Source organism: Drosophila eugracilis, unplaced genomic scaffold, assembly GCF_018153835.1.
Source record: "Drosophila eugracilis isolate 14026-0451.02 unplaced genomic scaffold, ASM1815383v1 contig_649, whole genome shotgun sequence".
NCBI classification, from domain to species: domain Eukaryota; kingdom Metazoa; phylum Arthropoda; class Insecta; order Diptera; family Drosophilidae; genus Drosophila; species Drosophila eugracilis.
The window spans coordinates 815,701-840,802 of NW_024573535.1; the positions used below are offsets into that span (position 1 = coordinate 815,701).

General features: G+C 39.4%; 1 protein-coding gene across 1 annotated transcript in view; it reads left to right on the forward strand.

The window, feature by feature from the left end:
* The first annotated feature begins 9,386 nt into the window (after window positions 1-9,386).
* LOC108103164 (carbonic anhydrase-related protein 10) overlaps window positions 9,387-25,102 on the forward strand; it is a 56,471-nt gene continuing 40,755 nt past the window's right edge. The window contains exons 1-2 of the mRNA XM_017208545.2: window positions 9,387-9,448; window positions 18,283-18,619. Coding sequence (XP_017064034.1) covers window positions 18,562-18,619 — 58 coding nt within the window. The 5' untranslated portion in view covers window positions 9,387-9,448; window positions 18,283-18,561. The remainder of the gene's footprint in view (window positions 9,449-18,282; window positions 18,620-25,102) is intronic.

The window sequence follows — 25,102 nt, forward strand, 5'->3', positions numbered from 1 at the left end:
TCCAACAGCAAGGTGCAATGGGAAACCCACGGATGCGGACGCCAGGATTACAGCAGGGACGTGCCCCGGGAAACCCATTGATCCAGCACCCAGCTGACCAAGGACAGCTAGGGACCCAGGCTCTGCCAGAGATACAGCAGCCTGCTGCCCACAGACAACCAGTCCCGCGCGCACCCGCTACCATTACCGGGACCTACATCCGGATGCCGGACACACCGAACCAAGAAGCTTTGATGATTTTTACGGTCGACGTCTAATCTGTATATGGGTAGGACTGCACGACTAAGAAGCCCATGACTGGACCACCCAATGGACCATCCAAACTAATGTACTTTTTTGGAAGTTGTGATGTTTTACATAGAACATAAAAATAATATCGCAAGTCCACTTGAGACATTTCTTATTTTGGCATAGCCTAAGAGTGATTCAAGTTTCTGAAACTTCCAACACGTATTCATTGAAAACTTAATGCTAGGAATTTCAGAATGTAGTTCCTATTTAAAATATTTGGCATTTTTATGTGATGTGCTAGATCCTTAGAAAGAATATGTAAAGCGACTTAGAATTGTGATAAGTTTAAGCTAGGGAACTCTTTTATTATGCAATCAAAAATCATTTTAAATTGATTTGATTTCTCAAATCGCCTATAAAACTGCCTAAAGAGGATTGCTTTGTAAGAAGGAGTTAAGACCAAGAAATCTGAAGACCATTTTAAAAGGACTCAAGAGTCTTTTAAAACACTAATTAATTTCATTTATTTTTCTATTCTTAAAAACTTTAAGCGATACAATCATTATGTTTTGATACATAAATGATAATTACCAAATACTTAAGCTGCCTTCTCTTATAAAACAGATCAAAGCCTTTAGGGCTTTGCAAGAATGCAGTTTTAAAAAATTAAATGATTATTTAATTAATAATATTCTTCGGTACAGAGTTTATTTCGCGGTTCTTTACAACTTGATAGTTGGTTTTAAGAAATAAAACGGAATAAAGCTTTACATAAATAAACATCTTATCTCTTTAAAACGCATGCATCGATTTTCCCTTCACTTTCACCTTAAAGAATATCTTTTTCTTTTTGGCTTACTCTCCAGTGCTATATATAATTACACCCGTTACTCGTAGAGTAAAAGGTATGAAAAAAAAAAATGTAACAGGTAGAAGGAAGCGTTTCCGAGCCTATAAACTTTATAATATAAAGTATATATATTCTTGATCAGGATCCAAGCCAAGTCGCTTTAGTGCTGTCCGTCTGTCCGTATGAACGCTGAGATCTCGGGAACTATAAGAGATACAAAGTTGCGATTAAGCATTCCAAATCTTGAGATGCCTACACAACGCATGTTTAATTAAGCATCCTGCCACGCCCACTCTAACCACAAAAAACCACGAAAATCTTAAATCGCTGAGATCTTAGGAACTATAAGAGCTTGATAGTTGGAACCAGGCATGTATAACCTTCAAACGGAAGCGCATCTCAAACCGTGGCCATTATTCGGCCACGCCCAGTCTTTCGCCCACCAAGTTTGAATAGCGTAGTTTTCCATTGTTGTAGAAAGGCGGATATCTCAGTTACAATAAATAATAGAAAGTTAAGCAGTGATTAAGCAGTGTAGTTTCTAATGATGCCTCCGATGCACATCCCCATCTGGCCACGCCCTCTGTAACGCCCAAAAAACGTGAAAAATCAAAAACGCTCAAATCTCGGGAACTATACGTGGTAGAAAGTTAGGATTAATCATACGTATGCTCTCTCCGCAGGTCGAGTTGGTTTTCCGCACACTCCGACGCCCACATGGACTTTGTATAAACATTTTCAAATTGGAATATTTTGCACAATTTGTAAAGAAATATGTAGGTTATGAGGCCTCACATGGGCAGTGACGACACAATCAGTTATTAAAATTATCTTCTTCTGGTATCAAAATGGTTATTTTAAAATTGAATAAGATGGGGACGGGTATCGGTACTCGACTATAGCGTTCCTTCTTGCTTTCAAAACTAATATAATATAAAATAATAATACCAGGAAAAGGCTCCTCTAAGTTTTCTCTCAGTGCCCACTGTCTTTAGCGATCGTAGATGGTAGCCATCGGAAAATTCGTAACCGAGAGCTGTTTTTGTGAAGAGCCCTTGGGCTGGCAGTGGAAAATTCGAAATTGAGTAAATTGACCCTCGTGGGTGACTCAATGGGAGTTTTGTTGTTCTTTCGACCTCCTCCTCCCCGAGGGGGTTAACCAACCCTCCGCATGCGATATAGCGGCCCACATGACGTCGAACTCGCTGCACTTGGCAAAGTTTTCGGGGCCAGAAAACCGCAGCAAAAGTGGCCCAAGCCCCTAGCCTCTAACCTCTAGCCCCAGAGCCCTCAGCCCTTCATCTGGCACCACCCATCGAAGTGCATGTCGATAGATAGAGTGGGTTTGGACCAAGTGTCAAGTAGGAGACATGCATAACTGTATAGATATGGACAAAGACTGTGAAGTTCGTTGCTGTTGCTGTTGCTGTTGCCGTTCAGTTTCAGTTTCGGTTTCAGCCTGAGCATATGTCTTAATTTTTGACCCAAGTTGGCTGGGAAACCCCTTCCTTCCCTTCTCTGCTGGTGTTGTTGTTGTTGTTGTTGTTGCTGTTGGTGTTTGAAATAAACTTTAATGAGTTTTCTGCTTTTCAGCCACAAAAACCACTTAACCGGCACATATGCAAGCAGAGGGTAGGAAAAAGGGGAAGCTGCCAGGGAAACTGGAGAAACTTTAGCCGGCTCTGAACATTTTTGGCCAGCCAAGTTAACATCACACACACACACACACACATTCGGGGCTTTAAATATATATATATGTATATATATATATATATATATTCCAGGCAATGACCAGCGGCAGGCAAAAGAACAGAAAAAAGGCGGCAGCTAAAAATTTGAGCGCATGTAAATTTTTGTGGGGCAGCAAAAACAGAGGCAAAAGGAGCAAAAAAGGATATGTGGCATAAGGCATACGGCATACGGTATACGGCGTACGGGCATACGGCATAAGGCATAAGGCTGCTGCCCCGACCGACATTTATGGCCGGCAAATTTCCCGCTTAGTGCTAACCAATCAACTGTGGCAAGTCCAGTTCCATTTTCTGGGCCAGCAGTTCCTGCTCCTCAGATCCTGAATCCTGAATCCTCATCTCTGAATCCCTTACCCAATCTCAATCCCAGTCCCAATCCTGACCTGTCGCTCCAGCTGCCGCTTCGTAAATTTAATTTCTGACTAACGACAGCATGTCGTATGAGTAATGCATGCACTTTCAGGCCAGCTCTTTTTTGTTCATTTTTTTTCCCCTCAGCTAGCCAGGATTCAAATGTCTCTCGGCTAATAAAACGGTCATTCACTGGGCGCGGGGTGGGAACGTTACCCGAAAGGAAGGAGGCGTGGCAGGTCAGCATTGTCAAAGTTTTATGAGCGGTCAAGCTCGCGCATTTCAAGCGTCTTTCGCTTAATTACATTTGCAGCACATTCGGTTGAGCTAGTCGAATACCCTACAAGCTCGATGGGTATATATGTTTTATGGTTTATTTCCTTTTTTGCTGGAAACATAACTAATAATCCTTTACAGAAATCTATATCAGCTTTGAGTTCTCTTTGAGTTTTATAGACTTTAAAATATATTTTACAAAATATAAAAAATATTTTAAATAGATTTGAGTTTATTTTTAACATTTTAGATTTTTTGTTTTTTAAGTTAATTTGGGTTTTTGGCATATTACAATTATGTAATAATTTATATTCAAATTCAAATTTAATTCAAATTTTCGCGGTCTTGGGTTCAACTTTCCAGCTTGGAAAACGTTGGCAACTCTGGCCTTAAAAGTCGATTACACAACATCGTTTATTGATCACAAATCGGCTGGCAAGCACGGTGTGCTAGTGTCCTACATTTATATTCGATTTAACTCGACGAACACCTCTGCTTTTAGTTTGCAAATCATTTTACCTCACAGCAGGCTTTTAGCTTTAGTGTCATTCTTCTAACTAACTTCCAACCTTGTGATAACTAGTAAGTCGTAAGATTGAATCAAATTTATTTTCCTTATTGGTTGTCTTCCCAAGTTATCGTGAAACATGCCAAGGCAAAGTTCTAGACTTAGGGCTCGCCGAGAGGCGGCAGAGGCAGTTCAAGCGGCTGAAGCAGCTCGTCAAAGTGAAGCATCTGGCGCAGCTACCGAGGTACGATCTGCTAGAAACCGGGCAAGGGTGGCCCCACGGAACCCAGAAAGAGTTCCTTACCCTCCCCGTAACCCACCAACAGAGCCGGAAGTTCAGCCAGCTCGCCTGACCCGTCAGTCAGCCCGCCGGAACCGGCAACCAGCGCGACAGAACCGCCAGCCAGCCCAACGGAACCGCCAGCCAGCCCAACGGAACCGCCAGCCAGCCAGACAGAACGATCAGCCAGCCCCACTGAACGATCAGCCAGCCCCACTGAACGATCAGCCAGCCCCACTGAACGATCAGCCAGCCCCACCGAACGAGAATGAACATAGGGAATCTATGATCCAGCAACTGGCTGCCCTAGGGAATCCTTTTGTGGATGTACCAGATCCCGAGGGCAACCCATTTATCGGGCTAGCAGCAGCCCACGTACAGCCATCGATCCAGCGCCAAATTGTGCAGGCACATCCTTGGATCCATCAGTTAATTGTCCCGGGAATCTTTTGGATCGATCCACCAGGAGCCCTGGGTAACCGATGGATCGAGCAACCAGATGACTTGGCTAGCCGATGGCTTGAGCAACCCGATGACCCAATTAGCCGGTGGATCGAGCAACCAGATAACCAGGGACGTCCCCAGTTCTATCAGCCCACTGCCCAGGGACAACCGGCGAACCAGGAGGCAGCTGCCCAGGGAAGGCCAGAGCGTCAGTAATCGGGATTCGTAGATCGGACAAACACCGATCTAGGCAACTATCCGTTTATTCGTTTATTTTATAAACTTAAAAATAAACTTCCTAATATATAAATAGATTTGAGTTTTTCTTTAAACTAACATTTGTTGGTTTTTAAGTCTCTCTTTTAGGGATATTATTATTATATTATATTAAATTAATAATGTTAAAAAATTATTCATTTTAAATGTCCTTTTGGATCTCTCAAACTATTTAAAGTTTAGAAATAATTATCAAATATATTTTCACGATTACAGGGTACTGATACGGTCCGTTGGTTGGCAAAATAAAATCCCTTTTTTGTTGGCCAGTTTCATAACTCTCTCAATATGTGGCTGGGTGCTCGGAGAGGCGCCGCCTGGCAGACCATGTACAGACATCTGTCGGTTGGTTGGTCATTTCCCGGCTCCGCCAGCACCGCGATGGCCCTGATTTCTATTTTTTTTTTTCTCAGTGTTGGTCCTGCAATTACTTTGTGGCCAAAGCCAAAAACTAAATGTGAACGCGACGCAGCTGCCGCTAGCATAAAGTAATCAAAAAAGTTTTGCTTTATTGTGGGGCAGCAGCCCACTCATCATCATCACCATTGAAGCTGCAGAAATGCCATAGCTTTCTAGATCTTTAAATATACTATATAGAATATATATATATATATATAGTATTGGTAGAAAATGCAACCTTGAGCCAGCTAAATTCGGTACGAATGCAATAAAAAATTGATAAGTTTTGTTCACCGATTTCTGGTTTTGTCTAAGTTTTCCTTTTGGCTGCTAAACTTAATTGTAGTCTGACTGGCAGCGAGGAGGTGGAAAATAGAAAAGCTGGAAAAGCTAAAGCCAAGGCGACGTATAGAGTGCCAGGGCAATTTGGTATTATTCGCACGTAATTCGACGAAATTTTAATAATCCAGCTACGAAGGTAATAAAGAACTTTTGGACATGTGGGGCTGAAGGCCGTTTCCTGTCTCACGTGTGCTCTTTTATAGGGTAGCGGGGTATGCTGGGCGAGTTTGATGGTTGTTTTTTTTTAGATTTATTTAAATATATTTATGTAATTATATCTTATCTTAACTAAATATGATTTTTAAGGTTTTTTCAAGGTGAATTTTAAGATGAAAAGTTCTTTACTTTCTAGATTTTGTTTAATATTTGTGATATTTTTCTGGAAATATTTTTTCATAATTTGATATTTTTACAACCGTTTTTCTTAAGTTTATTAATTGTGTTTTGTCCTTTCCATCCCTTAATTATAATTTATTTTAAGTTATAAATTAATATTAAAAATGCATTTTCTGGATTATTCTTGCTTCTCCTCTTTCCCTTCCCTTATTCGAGGGTATAACCAATTCTAATCTCGATCTTTTCAAGAACCTGACACCTGCGGGTCACTCCGCCTTCCACCCACTCACCCATTGGCCCACTATTGAACAACTTGATTGGGCTTTTGACTTGATTTCGCATTGATTGCAATTGCAATTTTAGCCTTTGGAGGAGTAGAGGGCGCGGGAAATTAATTAAAATTACTTACCAACTGGCAAACATTTCACTTGATTTCTCTATTATTGGGCGCCAATTAATTTGCTTAAATTTTCGTGCCAAACAAAACACGAGCAATGCTAAAAATTTAATTAAAATTGAGTAAACAAACAAACATTCGATGGCCAGCTAGTTAGTTCAGTTCAGTTCAGTTTGGTGGCAGTCAGTTTTTTTTTTGGGGGAGAGATGAGGTAGTTCTTCAGAACTCATCCTCCACAAGGAACGAGTGCAGTGCAAACACATGACGCATACGCCGTGGCGGCCCAAAAAAGCGAATTTTCATTTGTGGCAAATGGCAGCAAACTAAATTGCTCAAAAGAGCCAACAGGGGCACTCAAACAAACACACTTGCACACTCTAATACACACACACACACATTCGCACATGGAAAAGTTGAAAGCGGTTCTGGCCAAGATTCGAGACCAGAATCTCGGCACTCCACTCGACACCTCCCCGGACCCTGGATCGTCCACTTCCTTGGTCTTATTAAAAGTTGCTGGCATTCTTGTGTTTACCTAGCACAAATGTCAAATCAGATGGAAAAATGCGCACGAAATTCAGGCAGAACGGAAGCCAGGACTCTGGACACTCGACGGTGGACTGCGGACTCTAAGCCCAGGAAGCCAGGACTCTGGACTCTGGACTCGGGTTGCATCTGCCAGGTACTTTTGCATTTGCAAGATGCACGAAGATGGCGAAAAGATTCTTAAACAGCAGGGGTAACCGTTTAATGGGGCTCTGCTTTGATTTCCAAAATATTTTTTAGCATTTTAATCTTATTATTATACTAAAGAGCTGACCAATAGTTAGCCAATGGGAAAGTTAGTTATTTTTAAACGAAATTTAATGGTAATTTATTATGTTTTTATTTGAAAAAAAGCCTGCAAGTTCGTGCTTGAAAGTAATACTATAAAAACTTACTTTTAAATTGTATGTTTATAGCTAAAATTAAATACATTATAATTTGCTTAGCTGCCTCGAGTACTTTGCAGGCAACTTCGAGGCAGCTATCTTAAAAATGCAGCTATCTTAATTTTAATTTTTGAACAAAAAAAAAAGTTTACTTTTAGCTCAAATAAAGTACATATAAGTTTTGTATCTTTTTTAGCCAAATTATATTTTCATTTCAATGTCTAAATTTTTCATTTCCAATTCATTCATTTTCATTGTTAATTCTTAAAATAGTCTGTTATTATTTTTGCCATACTGCATACAAATTATTTAAGAAAATTTGCTTCGTTCTCAATAGATGGCGCAGCTAACTTACATGATTTTCATAGAAAACCATAAAATATTCAGCCGATATGAGGCGCTTAAGTGCAGAAGGCTGCTAAGTTGGGTGCACCAAACGTAATTATTTTCATACTAAAGTGGCCATGATGCAGAAAAATGAAAATATCAGGCAGCTATCTTGACGATGCAGCTAAGTATCGAGGCAGCTAAGCAAATTTTACTGTATATAAAAATCCTTATTGATATAATTATATAAATTGGTCATTTTTAAAGTTAAACATAAAAAGGTTGTTAAGATAAAATGTTTAAAAATTGATGAATGATATTTTTATTGTATCTAAAAACAGATTTGGTGCCTTTGGAAATGTCAGTAAACAATTTTAAAAGTATTTTTTCAATTATTTTACAACTTAAATCTTAATTAACCAGTTAAATTATTAATCAGTTTAAGCTTTTATACATAAATTAAATTTTAAAATATATCAACTAATTTAAGGAAAGGAGTAACTAGCTACTAAGGCCATCGACTCAACCAGTTAAGTTAGTAAGCTTTAATTTTCCACAATTCTTAAATCAAATCATAAAAATACCTAAAAACCTCAACTCAATACAATATTCTACTTCAAAATATAGTTTTAGAAAACCAATTAGTTACAATATTTAACATATATAAATCCAGCAAACTAATACATAGATTTGATTCCCAATTTAAGGACATTTTATTGAGAGGCCATCCAGCGAATCCTTAGAATTTGATCCTTTGTTTTGTAACTCCCCTTCGGCTGGCAGTCAATAAAATCAACTCTTCAATGGCACTTGCCGACATTCCATTTCCGACTAACTACGCTGGGATTCAACGAACTCTACGCCAGAGAAACCCAAGCCCCAACCTTCGTCCTTGTGTGTTTTTGTGTTCCGCCTTCCAAGGCAGCCACGTGTTTCCAGTTCGGTCGACTGGAATGTAAACATACAAAACGTAAACAAGACTCAGTGCCAAGCCGGCTAATGGAAATCCACCATGAGGTGGCCAAGAGAATCGTTTTTCAGTTTCACGAATCCTTCGTAGTCGTTCGGCCAGAGTCCTTTCGGGCTCTCGGGATGCCTTCGGCCAAGGAATTGGCAAAGGGGCGCAGGCGCCGGTGGCCAGTTTTGTAAACAGAATGCGAGGCCAAGGGCCGCCGGACTGCTCCACAGCCAACGGCAGTCCTGATGGATCCGATTCCCAGCCGAAGGACCCTTCGGCTGCTTTCTGGCCATCGGAGCCGAGGGCCGCCAGTCCATGGGAGTTCAGGACTCGAGTTTGTTGTGGCGTCTTCCTCAGCCGCGCAACAGTTTTGTTTGAAGCGTCAACACGTGCGGTAGTCAGTCGTCCTTGGTCCTGCTTTCCGATTTCTGTCTTACTTTCATAAAAAGGACTCGTTGCCGTTGCTTGTTTCGCGTAGCGGGAAAATACAAAAAAAAAAAATATACACATAGTTATTGCCAAGTGCACTTCAGCAATCGAAACGAATCGAATTGAATACCTTTTCTGTAGAGACCGTCTCGAGTGTGGCCCCCTTTTTCGGAAATACTTAAAGTAAAAGTTGAAAAGTAGAAAAAAAAAACCAAACATTTAACCGATTTATTAATGATTTTTTGTTGTTTTTGTTGCGTGCCGGCACTAATAGAAGAAGAGAAATAAAGAAAAGAAAATAGAAAGAAAGAAAGGCCAAGGAGAAGAGCCAGTCGGGCGGCTGAATTAATCAAATTAAAAGGTAAAGCCAATGAAATTCCTCGGCCAACTAATGAGAGGCCCCACAAAATAGCAAACGGGGGAGGACTTTTGTCAAAAAACAAATTGCAACCGCAACCGAATCAAAGCGAAGCCAAAAGCCAAAAGCCAAAAGCCGAACGAAATACAAAATAAAAAGGCCCACCAAGAATCAACGTAATTTGTGCTCATTATAATCAAACAGGCAAAACAAACTCGCATGCCTTTTCCGTTGCCGTTGCCTGGTAATTTTCATTAGCCAACTTCCCGCCCACTTTACTAGCAGTAACATGAAATATGGGGTACGGCTGTATAGCGATTTTTTTGCCAATGCCAGGAAGTTGAAGACAAAGCCAAACCTTTGTCAACTAATCGTTTCTCGATTGCATTTTGAAATGGCAACTTCGAGTGGCCGGAAACGGAAGTGCAGTCACCCAACCAGCCAGGGGAATCCCCGAAGATTTCCGCCTGTCCACAGTGTCACTATTAAGTGGAGTGCATTTCTCAAGAGCTCCACCAGCTCCAGGTTGACATTCTTTTTCATGCTCTCAAATATTTTCACATATTTTGCATAAGAAGTTTGTCTATGGAAAAAGTCGAGCTTAGTTGGGGAAAACAAATTGGAAAAACTGTTAAATCCGAAACTGTGTGTTTTTAACGGGTTTGGCTTGTGTTTTGAGTGAAGTTTAAAAATATTTGTAAATCAAAGAAGTTATATTTATTTTTGTTATTGATTGGTTTGAGTGTAAGAATCATTTTTATGTGACGTTTTTCTTAATTTGTAGGTTTTTGTTTTACTAAATTCTAAATAATTTTGTTCCTGTGATAACAAAATAAATTTGGTTCTTATCTTAAGGACACTAAAACATATTTTTTAAGGCTTTTATTTATTTATTTATCATTTTTTAGATCTATTTTATTCATAGTTTTAGTTTTATTTTACATTTCTTGGTAATAATTAGTAAAAAAAAAGGAGCAAAAGTAATAACCAAAAAGACTAATATTTTAAAAATAAAAAACAAATTTAAAATAATATTTAGAAAATCTAATAAATGATTTTTCATTAACAATATAAGAAATGTCCTCTTTACACCTTAAAATTAACCCTGTCCAAGGCCGTTGTTTATTTTCACTTCCATTTTGCCTAATCAAATTCCGACAAGTGCATCTTGATGGCCTTCTGCCACTTGAGGGTTAATTTAACAATTATAAAATATAAATGAGTGCCTTAATTACGAGAGCGATCGTAGTTTTTGATAAGCAGCAAGTGCCGAGTTTTCCGTTGATGGCCATAATTGAGGCAGATTAGTTTGCGCGTTGCGATTGTAATCAATCGGAAATGTGAAATGGGAAATGGGAGGCGGCGGTGACTGCTCTTTATGCGAATATTTATGGCAAATATATTCCATCAAATTTTCATCAATCAAATGGCCAATTTTTGAGCAAACAACAGTCTCGTTTTCCTCACACACACACACACACACAGCATAATTTTTGGGGCACAACACACAGGAAGCTGAAACAAAACGAAAACGAAACGAAAAAATTGCACAAATATTTGCCAACAATTTCGCCGAACGGCGTCGCCATCAACATCATCAGGCTGCCGACAATAAAATCAAGCTGGCAATTTATTTGCCATTTTTTCCATGTTTTCCATGCAGCTCACACTCTCAAAATAGCCAAACGAAATCAAAACGAAATTAATAAAAAGAATTTTCATAAAAATTTGGCTCGCACATGTAGAACGGGTTTCCTCTTCCATTCCTCGTTCTCTTTTTTCCTTCCGTTGAGCTGAGCTTTTGTCTGTCGTCGGAGTCGGCAATCAAGTTGCATTCAGCATTCAGGGGCACTGGCTTAGAGTCCTTTTGTCCTGGCTGAGCTCCTCGAAAAATACTGCATTAGGTTGCCATTTCTGAGCGTCAATTCATTGAGTTTATTTTCTAGTTTTTCCAAAGCTAATGTCACTGAGTTGTCTGTTTTTTGTGTGAGTGATTTTTGTTTTTAATTTTGGGGGAGCTTGGCATTCTAATTGTTGGTAAAAACTTAAATTATTTTTATTTTTGGTAGTTAAACGTTTTGAGGTGGTTTTAGTTTGGGTAAGAGATGGGCAAAGTTAAGATTTTAAATGATATTTGAAGGCTGATTTTACGGCAAGGGAATTAAGTTATTAATTAAAAAGCACATTAAATGTTCTTAATAAGGGTATTTATTATTTATTTAAAAGCTTTCTTTTAAGTGATATAAATTATTAAATTAAAAACGAAGTATTTGCAGGTTTAACTGTGGGATTTTCATTAAGAAATAATATTAATGCTAAACATCACTAAATGGTATCTGAAAGGAGTATTAATATTTCATATTTTTAAAATATTTTCGACTTAATAGAAGTGACTTCCTCATAATGTCTTTCGACAATGGAATAACAACAAAACAAAGCAATATTTGTGCCAAAGAAGAGAATAATATTTTCTGAACTTAACTCAAAGTTAGCAGAAAATTAGTAGAGTAAAATTAACAAATTTAGAACCCTTTCAAAGTAGTTTTAGATATAAAGGAATACTTACAAAGTTCAATTTGAATGCAAAAACTAGTTTTTAATATTGCCTGCAAGTCCTTTATAGTATTGTTTTCCAGTTTAATTTCATAAGAGAAGAAAATTTAGAAATATTATTAATTTGTAAAATTATAACTCATAGAGAAGCATTCCATAAACCCAAACAGAAAATTCAAACTGAAATATAAATTAATCAAATTAAATTTTGCAGCCGCAGAAGGGCTGACATTGATTTGGAGTTGGTTTATGTTTTGGCCCTCCGTGATTTTAGGTTGATATTACAAATGTACTTCTATGGGAAATGGCAAATGGGAAATGGGAAATGGCGAATGGCACCTTCGGCACTTTGTCCTCTTTTTGGCCATTTGCGTGTTCATGACGCAACATTTGCGGTTGTTTATGTTTTTGAGGTCGCATATCGTGGTTGGCCAATTGTTATGCGCATTTCGTTTAATTGCACACACTCACACTAGCACACTAGCACACACACCCTCACCCTCACCCACACACACTCTCATACACGCCGATTGCTGGCAGTTTTGTGGTGACATCGTCATCGTCCTGGTCGTCATCGTCAACGTCCTCGTCCGTTTAGGTGTTAATATTTCAATTAGCAGTCGTTTAGGTTTACGTATCGCCAGGAATTTCCCGTAATGCTTCACGCAACTGTTACGCCAAAAACTCGTAACGCACACGCCATGTATGTGGCGCTCTCTATGTGTTATTTCTTTTTTTTTTTTTTTTTGATTTTTGTATATAAGAAGGGGTCCCTTGATTTTGACTAAGTTTTTCCTGATTTTACTGCCCAGATTGTTAGGGATTTTATGTTTTGTGCATCATCTGGGCGATCTGTGGCCAAGTGGTAAATCCCCCCGCCCAAAGCCCAAAGGCGAAGTCGGCGAAGCCAATAAACTAGTTTGATCAACTTGGCCGCAAAGTGAAGTTCTAAGGCTGCCGTTGCAAAAAGTAATTAGTTGAGGAAATCTGGAAAAACCAAGTTGTAAAGGATTTCGTTTGGAAAGTTCAGCTAGGAATTTGCTGGGCGTGGTTTTTTTTTTCCAAAATAATTGTTGAGTTCTTAAATGATAAAAAAAAGAGGTTAGAAAAAGATTTAAGGACTCAAAAACAAACCAAAACTAGAAAAACTGTGATTAAAAAATGTGGAAAATTATTACAACAACTCAACATATTGAGAGATTGAAAAGAACATGATGGATGTAGGATAAATAAGAGGAAAGTTTAAGATTTAATCCATCTCAACAAACTATCATCTCGAACAGCTCCCTTTTGAGAATAGTTTACTCCTAACTCTCTGCCAAAAAACAACAAAGATTAAGCCAGAAATGCAAAAGGTATTCGGAATTTACTCCTGTAATCGCTTTTTGCAACTAAAACGACGATCTCTTTGGGCCGCTCTTGCGGACAATGGCCTTCTGGTCGACTAATTTGCAAATAAATTGATTCCAAACTGAAATAATTGCGTGCGGTGCGGGCGAGCAAATAAATAAAATGAAATGCAATGCAAAATGAAATAAAGCACTTATTTGATCCCTCAAGGAAATCGGCGTACATGTGTTTGTGTATATATATATATATACTATATAGTGATATATATATATAGGTATGGTAGATTTTAAAACATTTGCTTATCATTTTTATTATGAGTTGTAGGCGGCGGAGGCTGAAAAACTTTTCAATAATGAATATGCAACAGTAAATGGCCAGCGCGAGGTGGTTTCACTGTGTGTTTTTTGAACATTTTAATATGCATGGCAGGGCCCGACACATTGCGAAAATGAAAAGAACAAAAGCGGCCTAAAGGGGGTGGGGGTGGTGGTGGTGGGTTGGGGAAAAACCAAAGGGGGAAAAGAAAAACCGCCGGCGGCAAACGAAATAAATTTGTCAGCCATTGCAATATTCTTCTTCGCGGGCCGCAAATGAAACTGGAATGGAATGGCTCTGGACCTGGTCAATAAATAAATACGCAAAAGTAAAATATATATCTATATATATATAGAGAGAGAAAGAGAGAGAGAGAGAGAGAGAGGGAGGTAGAGAGTGGCAGGGATATATGTATAGGCAGGCAGATGAAAATCCAACGCATACAAGGCTGCAATTGTGCATGAAAAATATGAAAAGACATTTTCGGTTAACGTATCGCCCACTCGCTTTCCCGCCGGCATCTCCTCCGCTTTGCCCCTTTTTGCCTTTTTGCCAAGCTGACAATAAATGTCATTTAGTTGGGGGGAGAAGGAAGGGTTCCGAGATCCCAGCTTCCATGCCACCACACAGTTACCCAGCTGCTCAGCTGCTCAGCTGCTCAGCTGCATGGCAATGCCAATAAAATTTATTTAAAGCAAAAGCAAATTAAGGCTCCCATGGCCTGCGAATGATTTGTGTCCTGCGACCAGGACCTGCGGCTAATCGGACACATGCAGATACCGATACCGATACCGATACCGGTATACCGATATCCCTGGGGATTAAGTACCATTTACAAGTTAAGCCCAATTGTCAGTAGTCCGAAATGAAATGTTTTCAATAATTTAGGGCTTTCGTCGTCATGTTTGTGCACTTGCCCCGATAAAGGTCACCAAAATATCGATAAAGCAAACTTAAAGAGCAACCAATTAGGCCAGGCTTAAAGACCAGCAAAAGGCGATGCATCTCGGGAAAACATCTCAATTATTTATGGAATAAATGCAAGCACAATACTCTGCTTAAATTCTGGATTCTGGATTTTAAATTCGCTTCGTTTCGTTTCGTTTCGTTTCTCGATGGGACAAAAGCGACTTATTAAAATTCAAATAAAATGTGAGTGCCCAATGTGTAAACTGTATGACAAATGCCTGAAATGCGAGATAAGTCTGCATTCAAATTGCATAATCTGCCGGCATTGTTGCCGGCTTCCTTGTGCCTTCAGTGTCTTCATGTCTTTCCAGCCAAGTTAATTGAGAAGTGCAGTTTAATTTTTAGCCTACATGAAGTGCCCACAAAAGTTGGCAAATGAATTTCACTTATCGTAACGGCCAGATCAAATGGAATGCAGAGTCTGCCTGGTTTTTTCTTCTAATTTGAGAGTCTAAGAAAACTATTTACTCAGAAAGTTGTTTGATAAATATATTTATTTTTTGGATTTTTGCCAATTCAGCTTTCTTTTTTTGTCTGTTTGTTTATCAAAGTAAGCATTGCTAAGATGTTTGTTATGGCTAAAAATTGTGTTTCCTGGCAAAAGGCTTACAGTTTTTTGTTCTTAATTTAAGATATATTCCTAACTTGGCTTTCATTATTTGGAAGTTGTTTTGATTGGCTTGAAAGTTTAATCAAATTAAATAACCAACCTTTCTTATAAACAAAATATTTAAAATATTTTCTTTGTAAGCTTTTGCCACTTCCTAGAAGCAATCTGCCATAAAACCCTTTCAGACAAATTGAAAATATTTTACTTTTTAGAACTAACTTTAAAGGTTGCCTTTTTAGTAAAGAAAAAGTGTCTCTGTGCTGGTAAATTTGACAGATATGCCATATTTAATAAAGACTCTTAGTTTCTAACCATCCTTAATCGTTGATCAAATCTTAGCTTTTCATGTAAATTCCTTCTTAAAGTTAAGAAATAATACTCCCAATTCTTTAAAATTACCTTTTTAGTTTTATAAACCTTTTTCACATCTTTAAAAACCCAAAACATCTTAAGTACTTCAAATATTTAACAAGAATTCTTCGCCTTTTAAACATTTAAGTTTTTTTGAAATTTCTTGTCCCTGCTTGGATGGCTTCATTAGCTTCGATCTAGTATTAACTTGGGGCCCATATGCAAACATGCGGAAAGAGCGGAGGGGGAAATTTTCAATTACGCCCGTGACATGACATAAAACGTAAATTAAGGCAGGAACGTCTAAAAGCCCGGTCAACAGAGGAGGGCAAGGGGCTATAACGCTTGATTTGCTCTGACATAAGTGGAGGTCCTGTTTGGAGTTGTTGGACTAGCTGGCTGGCTGGCTGACTGGCTGACTGGTCGCCTTATTGTTACGCCTACAACGAAGCCATTCCGGCATTCCTGGCATTCAACATTCGCCATTTGCTGCTCGAGGTTTTCCCAGCCATGTCTATGTGGAAATGTGGCCATGTGGCTATATGTGTGTGTGTGTGTTGGCCAACAGCGACGAGTGCATGTTAAGTGCCTTATTATCCTGTTTATGTAACCGTGCAGTTTTGTCCGGGAGAAAGAGCGGTCACATGTCCCGCTATCCCGCTGTCCTGCTGTCCTGCTTTGCCCCTCCCTTGTTGTTTTCCATTTTCATGTTTTATTCAGGCCTAGTTTACAAATTGTCGCAACGGCTCTGTGGAACGTGGCTAGCACGAAATGAATATTTTGAATACAAATAACTTAAAGCGGACATTTGGACTAGGACTTAGGACTTGGGACTTAGACTTGGACTTGGACCAGGCCAAATTGCTCAATTCACCAAAAACAAAAACAAAAAAAAAAAAAGAGGAGAAGAAGAAGGAACTTGTTGCCTTGTTTTTTCCGGCCAAAAGTGGACTTTTCGAGTAAATAATTCCGGTGCCAGAATAGTTTCAAGTTCACTTTCGGCTCAAGGAGCAACTTCAAGCCAAACCAAAATTGAGGTTTCCGAAAATTTGTTTCTGTTTCTGTTTCTGTTTCTGTCTCTGTCTCTGTTCCTGGTCTCAGTCTAAGCTTAATTAAAGTGTGTGCTTTTTACACTTTTAGCCCCCCCAAAAAAAAAGAACAAATAAAAGGAAAACAAGTTAAGCTCAGGCTAATAAAACTAACCGACATTTGAGATTTATGGTTAGGGTTAGGGAAAGTTAGTTAGACTTTAAGTTAAAGAAGATTTCTAAGGTAATTTCTCCAAGCTCAATGATTCTGCAATGCAAGTTTGATTACAAATGCCTCTCAGCTTATAGGTTTCCATGTAAATAAGTCTTAATAAGCAAAAGGAGTTCAGTTTTTGTGGAAAACTTAAAACTACGAATGGATGTTGTTGTGGAAACTTCACTTCGAGTTGAGAATAAAAGATTTAATATTCATAGCCGGGCTGGTTATTTATGAATGCTGAATCGGATTAGAGATGTGAATAACAAGTTATTGAGGGAAATGCTGGTTTCTTTTACGGAAATTCTTAATCGCTGATCGATGGCGGTCCTCACCTTTTCCCACTTCGATTAGCAGCTGCTGTAAAGTTTTCCCCGACCAAGTTTCCAGGGCCGCACTTTCTGCTCCTCCCCCCCGTACTTTTTCCATACTAGTCAGCTCCAGTGTATTTATCATGATTTAGATCCGGACGTAGAGGAACTCCGGAGTTGCTATACTACGGCCATTGGCATTTGCTTGCCTTCGCTTTCTACTTCTTTCTCCTGCTTTCTCTTGAGCACTTTAGTTCAGGCTAATTACAAAAAGTGAAAACACAATTCATTTTGCTTGTGGTTTATGCGTTTTCCTTGCTGCCCCGACCCGCCCCGCCCACTTTTCCCCATTTGCAGTCGACGCCGCCTTGCAGCGTTATAAAAATGTTTATGGCTGACGTTTGTTGCCATAAAAATGCGAAGTTGTCGGGGCTACCGTTGCGAATGCGATTACTTGACGACCAGAAAGGTCACTCAGCCGTGGCCATTGTTGTTGTTTTCGTTTCTTCTTCTTCTTGTTCGCCGTGTCCTTGCTGCCACACCACCCACTTAGCCCACAAGCCATCCATGTGTGTGTGTGTGTGTTGTATTTATGGCATTGTGTTTGTTAATAACATTTGCAGCGAGTGCATTCCATCTCTTACGTAATGCCCCCGAAGGGCCTGCCCCCACACCCACATCTACACCCTTTTGGCACCCTGCACTACGCTCCCTGTACTCTGCACTCTGCTCTCCTGCTCCCTGCTCTCCTGCTCCCTGCACCATTTATGGCCAATACAAGTGCTGCCGCCTGCCCTTTATAGGAGGGCGGATGAGTTGGATTCATTTCCAGCCTTAAAATTGTAATGAAAATTGATAAAAAATTTAAAATTAAAAATACAATTTAATTTTAAAACTTTAACAAAAAAAAACCTTTCAAAATGTTATAAAAATATTCTTAATTCCCTTTACTTAAGCTGATAATTTACTTCGCCGGCGATTCTCTTTCCAATATTTTCTCTTACAGGGTACGAAATACGTTCGAACCGAACTTGAGAGTGGTCTTGGCCATGTTGTCCTAATTAATTTAAGTCCCTCCCCGCAATCTAGGCACCGTTCACTCATTTTCCACCGCTCTTCTGGTTTCTTTGCAGTACTTGGCCGTGCAATTACGCAGAATGCCGTTTGCCTTTTAAGTTGCATATTGTTCGGCGATCGGAGGGAGGAGGAGTGCAAGCGGAGCGGACTGGAAAGGCGGAAAGGCGGAAAAGCGCGGAAAAACGGACGTTAAGCAGGCAAGGCAAGGCTAGGCGAGGCGAGGCGAGGCGAGGTGGAGAAGAAGTGCCACTGACAGTGGCAGTAAGTTACGGGCCAAGTTTCGCCGGAGTCGCCTTGTCGCTGGCCCAACTGGCATAACTCAGAGCTGATGAAATATGGAGCTGCTGCAGGCCCTCTGCTGTACGCTGCTCCTGCTTTTGGCCCGGATGCAAGGTGAGTTCTCCTTTGTACTCTATGCCATTCCCCCCTGGAGTCGAGTCCCTTAGTTTCCATCCTGCCATCCTGGCAACATCTCGTGACATGTCGACCCTCGCCATTTGGTTAATATTTGCCCGCTGTCAGCGCATCCGCTTTGATCTAGTCAAAAATTGAATAATTCGTACCTATTTCATCATGCTCCCCCACCAACTGGCTCTCCACCAACTGCCACGCCCCTGTTTTGGGGTCAGTGTCAACCGTGTCAACGATATGCGATATGCAAATTTTCCACATCAACCTGACACGAGCTTGCATAACTTGCAACACAGCAAGTTGGGCAAACAACAAGTAGAACAACATCAACATGAGCAGCAGCAACAGCAACAGCAATGCACTTGGGGAAAATACTATATATTATTAAGAGTTAAGTAATGATTTAAGGTTTTTTTACTTTCAGTTTTTATATTTTAAAAGGTTTTTAAACATAGTTGTCAGTCAGTCACAGAACCTAATCATAACCTCAGAGCTACTTAAATTTACTTAATATATCTACTTAAGCTAGTTTAGGTTGTAAAGATCATAACAAGATGTATTCAAAGGACATATCCTTGTGCTTAAAACTCTATAAATCTACCTTAAAAATGTTATAATCCATGTTCACTTTCATGAACTTTTTATAGAAGATAGAACTGCCCAAGTTATTCTCTAATAAAACAAGCTTACCTCTGCTCTTCCAAGGATGTCCTTTTTCATGAATTCCATTTTTAATATCCCAAATATCTTAAATCATAAGTAACTTTCCACACTTTTTCCATACAAACAGCATTGGTATGTTATAAATATTATTCGATTTTATAAGAAAAAATATAGAGCTATTTCTAAGCCAGTTTTTGACTCGCATCTTAAATTAAACGAAACCCAAAATAATTCTCTTAGAACTAAAATTGGTTTTAAACTTTCCTCAGTGTTTTAAACCCAAACTCACAGCTATTTTTCCAATTACTTAAGATATATACTTTCCCGCAGTGCAGCTGCTGGCAGTCACGTCCTGCGATAAGCTTCCTGTGCTCTTGAGTTTAGTTTCTGGGGCCTGGCGTCTTATCAATGCCACAGATCTGTCATCGTAAATTCAACATTAATTGCGGAGCTGTGGTGCCACCACCCTTGGCACAGATAATGAGCAACAGAATAAATAAATAAATTGCAGCTAGAAAGGTTAGGTTAGGGGATAGCCAGTCAGCCTCAAATTACCAGAAGCGGATGCAAGTGGCCAAAAAGTTTGCACATTAATCGAGGCTACTTAGGCCAAGAGTTGCAAAAGGAAATCAGAGGGCTTTCGGGTACCAGGGACATCTTCATTTGCATTCCAACTCGAATCGATAGATGCAAATGCATAAAACTTTTAATTCGGCCAAGAAGAGGAGGAACTAAGATTTCATTTCAAATTTGATTAAATTTCAAATCAAATAAAAGGAACGCCAATTGATGGTTAAATATTGAACTTAAAAAAGGAGAGTTGGGAGATTATTTTTAGATGTTTTCTCAAAATTAAAGTTATAAATTGTTAGTATTTTTATGAAACATATTTTATAACCATTTCTTTAAGCCTTATTTTTGATATATATAAAGCCCGTTAAAAAGCTGGCTATGACCTACAGACTCCCCCCCAACCGAGACTCATAAAAGTTGCAACTGCTAAATATTTACTTCCAGAGGCCGCCATAACTATGAGCCGACTTTAAGGCCCGCCACAGACATATACACTATATATACTGATACATAGATATATATATATATATATATATAGGTAGGTGAGGGGCTGCATTTCATTCTCGTAGAATATATAGACAAATATATAGCCGGCGGCCGCACGAAAATTCAGCACATTGAAAAAGGCACAAGAACTAGGATGGCCAAAAAAAAAAAACATATATATAGCATAAGAATATATATATATATATATATATATAGGAAAAACGAAAATATCACGAAGATGAGGAAGACGAAAAAAATGCAAAAAGCAGGAGGGAAAAAGAAATGTTCATGCAATAAATTCACGTTGAAATTTTGCAATAGTTGCGTCTGCGAGTTGCAGCAGTAAACGCTCGAGGAGAGGAACAAGAACAAGAACAAGTAGAAGCAGAATCAGAAGCGGCAGTAGGAGCGGCTTGAAGAAATAAAAGAGGGAAGGGGGTTGGAGGGACCCCTTAAACCCAGTCAGCCCCTAGAAAAAAAAAGTATAGAGAAAACCTCCACTATCCCACTTTGAGTTGAGTGGTTCCTGCTGCTGCTTAATTTTGCAGCACCTCCTGTGCTTAAGTAAACTTTTCCATGGGTGTGTGGGTGGCCCAAAGGCGGAGGGGGATTTGAGGCAAGGCTGGGCGGCGGTAGGAGTCGGCTGGCCAGCGATAAGCAGGCCGCTCTCTGCACAATTTTTGTTTGCCCCATTCGATTAAACTAAACATAAATTTCATGGACGATAAATCAGCCGTGAGCGTTGGGACAGTTGCACCTGCAGCTTGCAACCTGCAGCTCCTGGCCTTTCCTGCCCCTCGAAAATTTGGTGGTGGGGGGGATGAAACGTAACCCCTACCCTCTGGCACGTGTGGGAAATCAAAGGAGTGCAGCCAGACGACCAGAAAGAGATGCCACATTAGTCTCTCTCTCTGTGTAGTAGAAGCATCCTCGCCAGGCTAACTAAATTAATTTCCTCTTTCAACTAAATGCATTAAATAATGCCCTATAATCTTTAGCCCCTTTCACAGGGACACCCCTGCCTTCGACACGCCAAAATCAAATGGCAACGCGAAATTGAAAGAACAATTTCTGAAATGATTTTTGGCTGGGTCGCAGCTGCCACTGTCGGTTCGTGTCGGATATAAACAAAATTCCAAAGTGGCAACCAAGCTGCCAGACACAAGTTGAATGCCCCACAGTACGTTATGGCAGTGTAAGGCTAAGTTTTAGGTTAAAAAATTAGTTGGGAGGTTGTGGTGTAAAAATTAAGTTTTAATTTTCAAATTTTTAAGTTTTACAGATTAATATTATTTTATGTTGACGGCAATTCTTTATAGTTATTATAATTTTTATATTTTATATTATTATTTAAGCATTTAAAATAGGTTTCTGTTGTTAACAGAGAAGTTTGAGAAGTTGCAGACATTACAGAACGAAGGATTAAGGATTTTCCACAATCTTCTTTTTTCAGCGACTTTGGGCAAAATAAGTTCTGGGCTTAGAACCTTTATAAAAACCTTCTTTAAATATTATATACCCTTAAAATTAAGAAGCCCTTACCTTACTAAGATGATAATATTCATAAGGACACATTTTTATAGTAAAAATCTAATTTTAAATTCATTTCATAGCCTTAACTTAGGGAAAATCCATTTGCGACAGAAAAGCTGCCGTTTTATCAATCAAATTCTTTACCATTTTTGGTTTTCAAACTTCATAGAGGATTTCCCAATGTATTGCCCTATCAATGGCCACATATTAAGGGTTTTTTAGAACCTGTGTGAAACCCAAAAGTGCTTCGAGTTGCCCAGGAAATTATGACTCTGTGCTGCCTTCGCTTAGTATAACTCTTTGGCGCTAAACTATAAATATACAAAAATAGAAAAAAAGAATAGTTGCTTCTTTTAGGGCAGCTTACCTGCTCTTACTTGGATTTTACTACTGGTCTGGCCCACCAGTCGGCTACGTAATGTGGCACGTAGCTACGTGGCAGGGGAATGGATCTTCGGTCATCGAGCTGGGGTTGGTAGGGGGTGTAAGAGGGGGCTCTAAGGGGAAGGGGGGTGAGTGGTGTTCCAAAGTTTGTTAGCTCCTGTGCAATGGCTTTTAACAACAACAACAACAACAACAACAACACAGCCCTCTGTCTCTGTGCTTGTGTCTCTGGGAGTGTGTGTGTTAATGCTAAATTAAGTTGCTGCACGTCGGAACACATATACGTTGTTGGTGCCCGGAGTGTATGTGTGTGTATGGGTATTTTCGGGAAAATGGGAAAATCGGTGGGTGGCTATGGCTTGTATGCTCGACCGCCGGCAGGCTGTAATCCCGAAAACATTAAACTGGCCGCGTCAGGACATTGATTTTCGCTTTTGCCCAATATTTAGCCAGCTCTGTGTCTTATCTGTGCATGGTAAGCTCCTCCGCTTCCACATATATATATATATATATTGGATTTTATATATATATATATATACGGCTGCTGCTTCTTTACCATCTCCATTCTGCTTTTGTGCAAATGAAAATTCAATTTGAAATGGAAATTATACTTTTTCTTCACTTATTTTCGCATTGTTGTACTTGCTGCTGCTTGTTTGTTATTCTCTCCCAGCCATTGGCCATGTTTTTTGGCCTTACTTCAGATTTTCAATGTGTGTGTGTTGCATTTGAAAATCGTTTCGATTTGGCAATTTTGCATGTGTATGTGAGTGTGTTGGGCAGACTTCAAAATAGCAGATGGAAATATGATTGCAAGCAGTTTTACACGATGAAAAAATGTTAGGAAATATGTAAAATTACGGGGAATTCTCTGTGATATTTATAATTTGTATTACTATGAAAGGCTCATTTAAGTTTTTTGGTTAAATAAATACACATTCCGTAAAGATTTGACTAGAATATGTACCATCTAAACAGCCATTGCTTATCCAAAGGGGATTTATATTTACAAATTTAAGCTTAACATGATCTTAAAGTTAAGAAATTACTGTAAGCTACTTTAAAGTTGTTAGTTCTATCATTAAAAAATCTAGCTAGAATACTTTTCAGAACTTTCCTTTATATGAACTAACATTTCTTCGATGTGCATCTTGCCATCTCTTGATTTCTTTTACTTTCTGTATAAAAGTGTAGCATAGTTTTCGGGTCTTCGAAAAGTTTACCTCAATGTGGCAGCGATTGAATTGTTGGCCAAACAATGTCCAGAAATTCCACTTCACTGTGGAAATTGTTTATTTATTGAGTTAATCAGGGAGTTATAAGAGGGGGGGAAAGCGTAAAGGTTGAGTGGGTGGTGACTCCTCATGCATGACCAATAATCCTCGAATGGAGACATAAAACAATGGCCGACGAGCATAACATAATTTCCAGCACTTAACCATGGCCAACTGCTGAACTGTTGAACCCATTGCCCCGCAACCCCCAACCGCTCTTTCCGCCATTCGGTGACATTTTCCAACCCATCCCTCAATCTTCCCCCCTTTTGTCCTCTCTCATCCGGTTTTTGGCCTCGCCCGAAGTCGAAGCGGGTCATGCATTTTTCCGCTTCGCTTGTTTTCAAACTGATTTCAATCTGTTTCTGCTGTCTTTCGATCTTCCTTCCTTCCGACTTTTTCCGCCCATCCCCCCTACCGACCACACGCCCGCCCACACCCCCCTTTTCGTCCTTTTGTTTCATTGTTGCCGAAAGTCGTTGGTTGTTTTTTCTGTTTCTGTTGTTACTGTCGCTTGGCCTGCCGGTCATCATCATCAGGCTCATCGTTGGCATTTTGCTTTCAATTTGTGGCCAGAATTGAAAGAGAAAACAACCCTTCAAGACGAACCATGACCCCTGACCCGGGACCTTTGTCCCCTCTCCTCAAATCGCTTAAGTTGCCACGCCTCGCGCGCTAATGAAAAGCTACTTTCCAGAGTTGTTGTCCAAGGATGGTTTTTCGCTTTTCTTCTTCAGTATTGTCACTACTCTAGAGGTTCCAAAAAAAAAGTATTTCATTTTGTAGACATTACATTTTCGTTTATCAACTTTATGATGTTATCAAAGCTTCTTAGTTATATTTCAATTTTAAATCAATTTTGTTAATTATTGCTTAAAAAGAATAACGACTCTGAGAAACCTGGTTAAGCTTATCAACTGATCAGTAATCTACTTTAATTCCGCATCAATTTTAGAAATCTTAAATCACATACTGCCTTCTAGGCTAAGTTAGTGATTGCTGAACCAGATCTCCTCTTTGGATCTGCTCGTTTGGCAGCATAATCTGATATATTTTAAGTTTTATTATATTTGTTTATATTTTTTAAATGCACAAACAGCGGCCTTTTCCTATGTTAAGAGTTACTAACTAAGGGAACCATTGCCTGGATCCTCTTTACAGCTTACATGTTGCAAATTTCAGCTTAAATCTTTATGTATTTCCTTAATTCGAAAGTCACCGCAACTTTGGGCAATCCTTCCTTAAAAACCAAACCTTTATTCGGTATCCCGCGATCACCTTACTCCCTTAATTGCTGAAATGTACTGTCCATCAAGGGCATCTCGTCCCAGGACTTTTCTTTATTGAAGATTTGCTCATTCCGTTTCTTTTTCTCCATTTTCCTCATCATTTGGAGTTTTTTTTTCTTTCGGGTTGAACAATGAAAATTAGCAGGAGAAATAATCAAGTGCAGTTTTAATTTGCACAATGCCCCAGCTCCGTTGCTTTTCCGACTCGCCCCTTGGGCTTTTCTCCGCCATTTCGCCATTTCTTTACCTAAACTCCCCCCTTC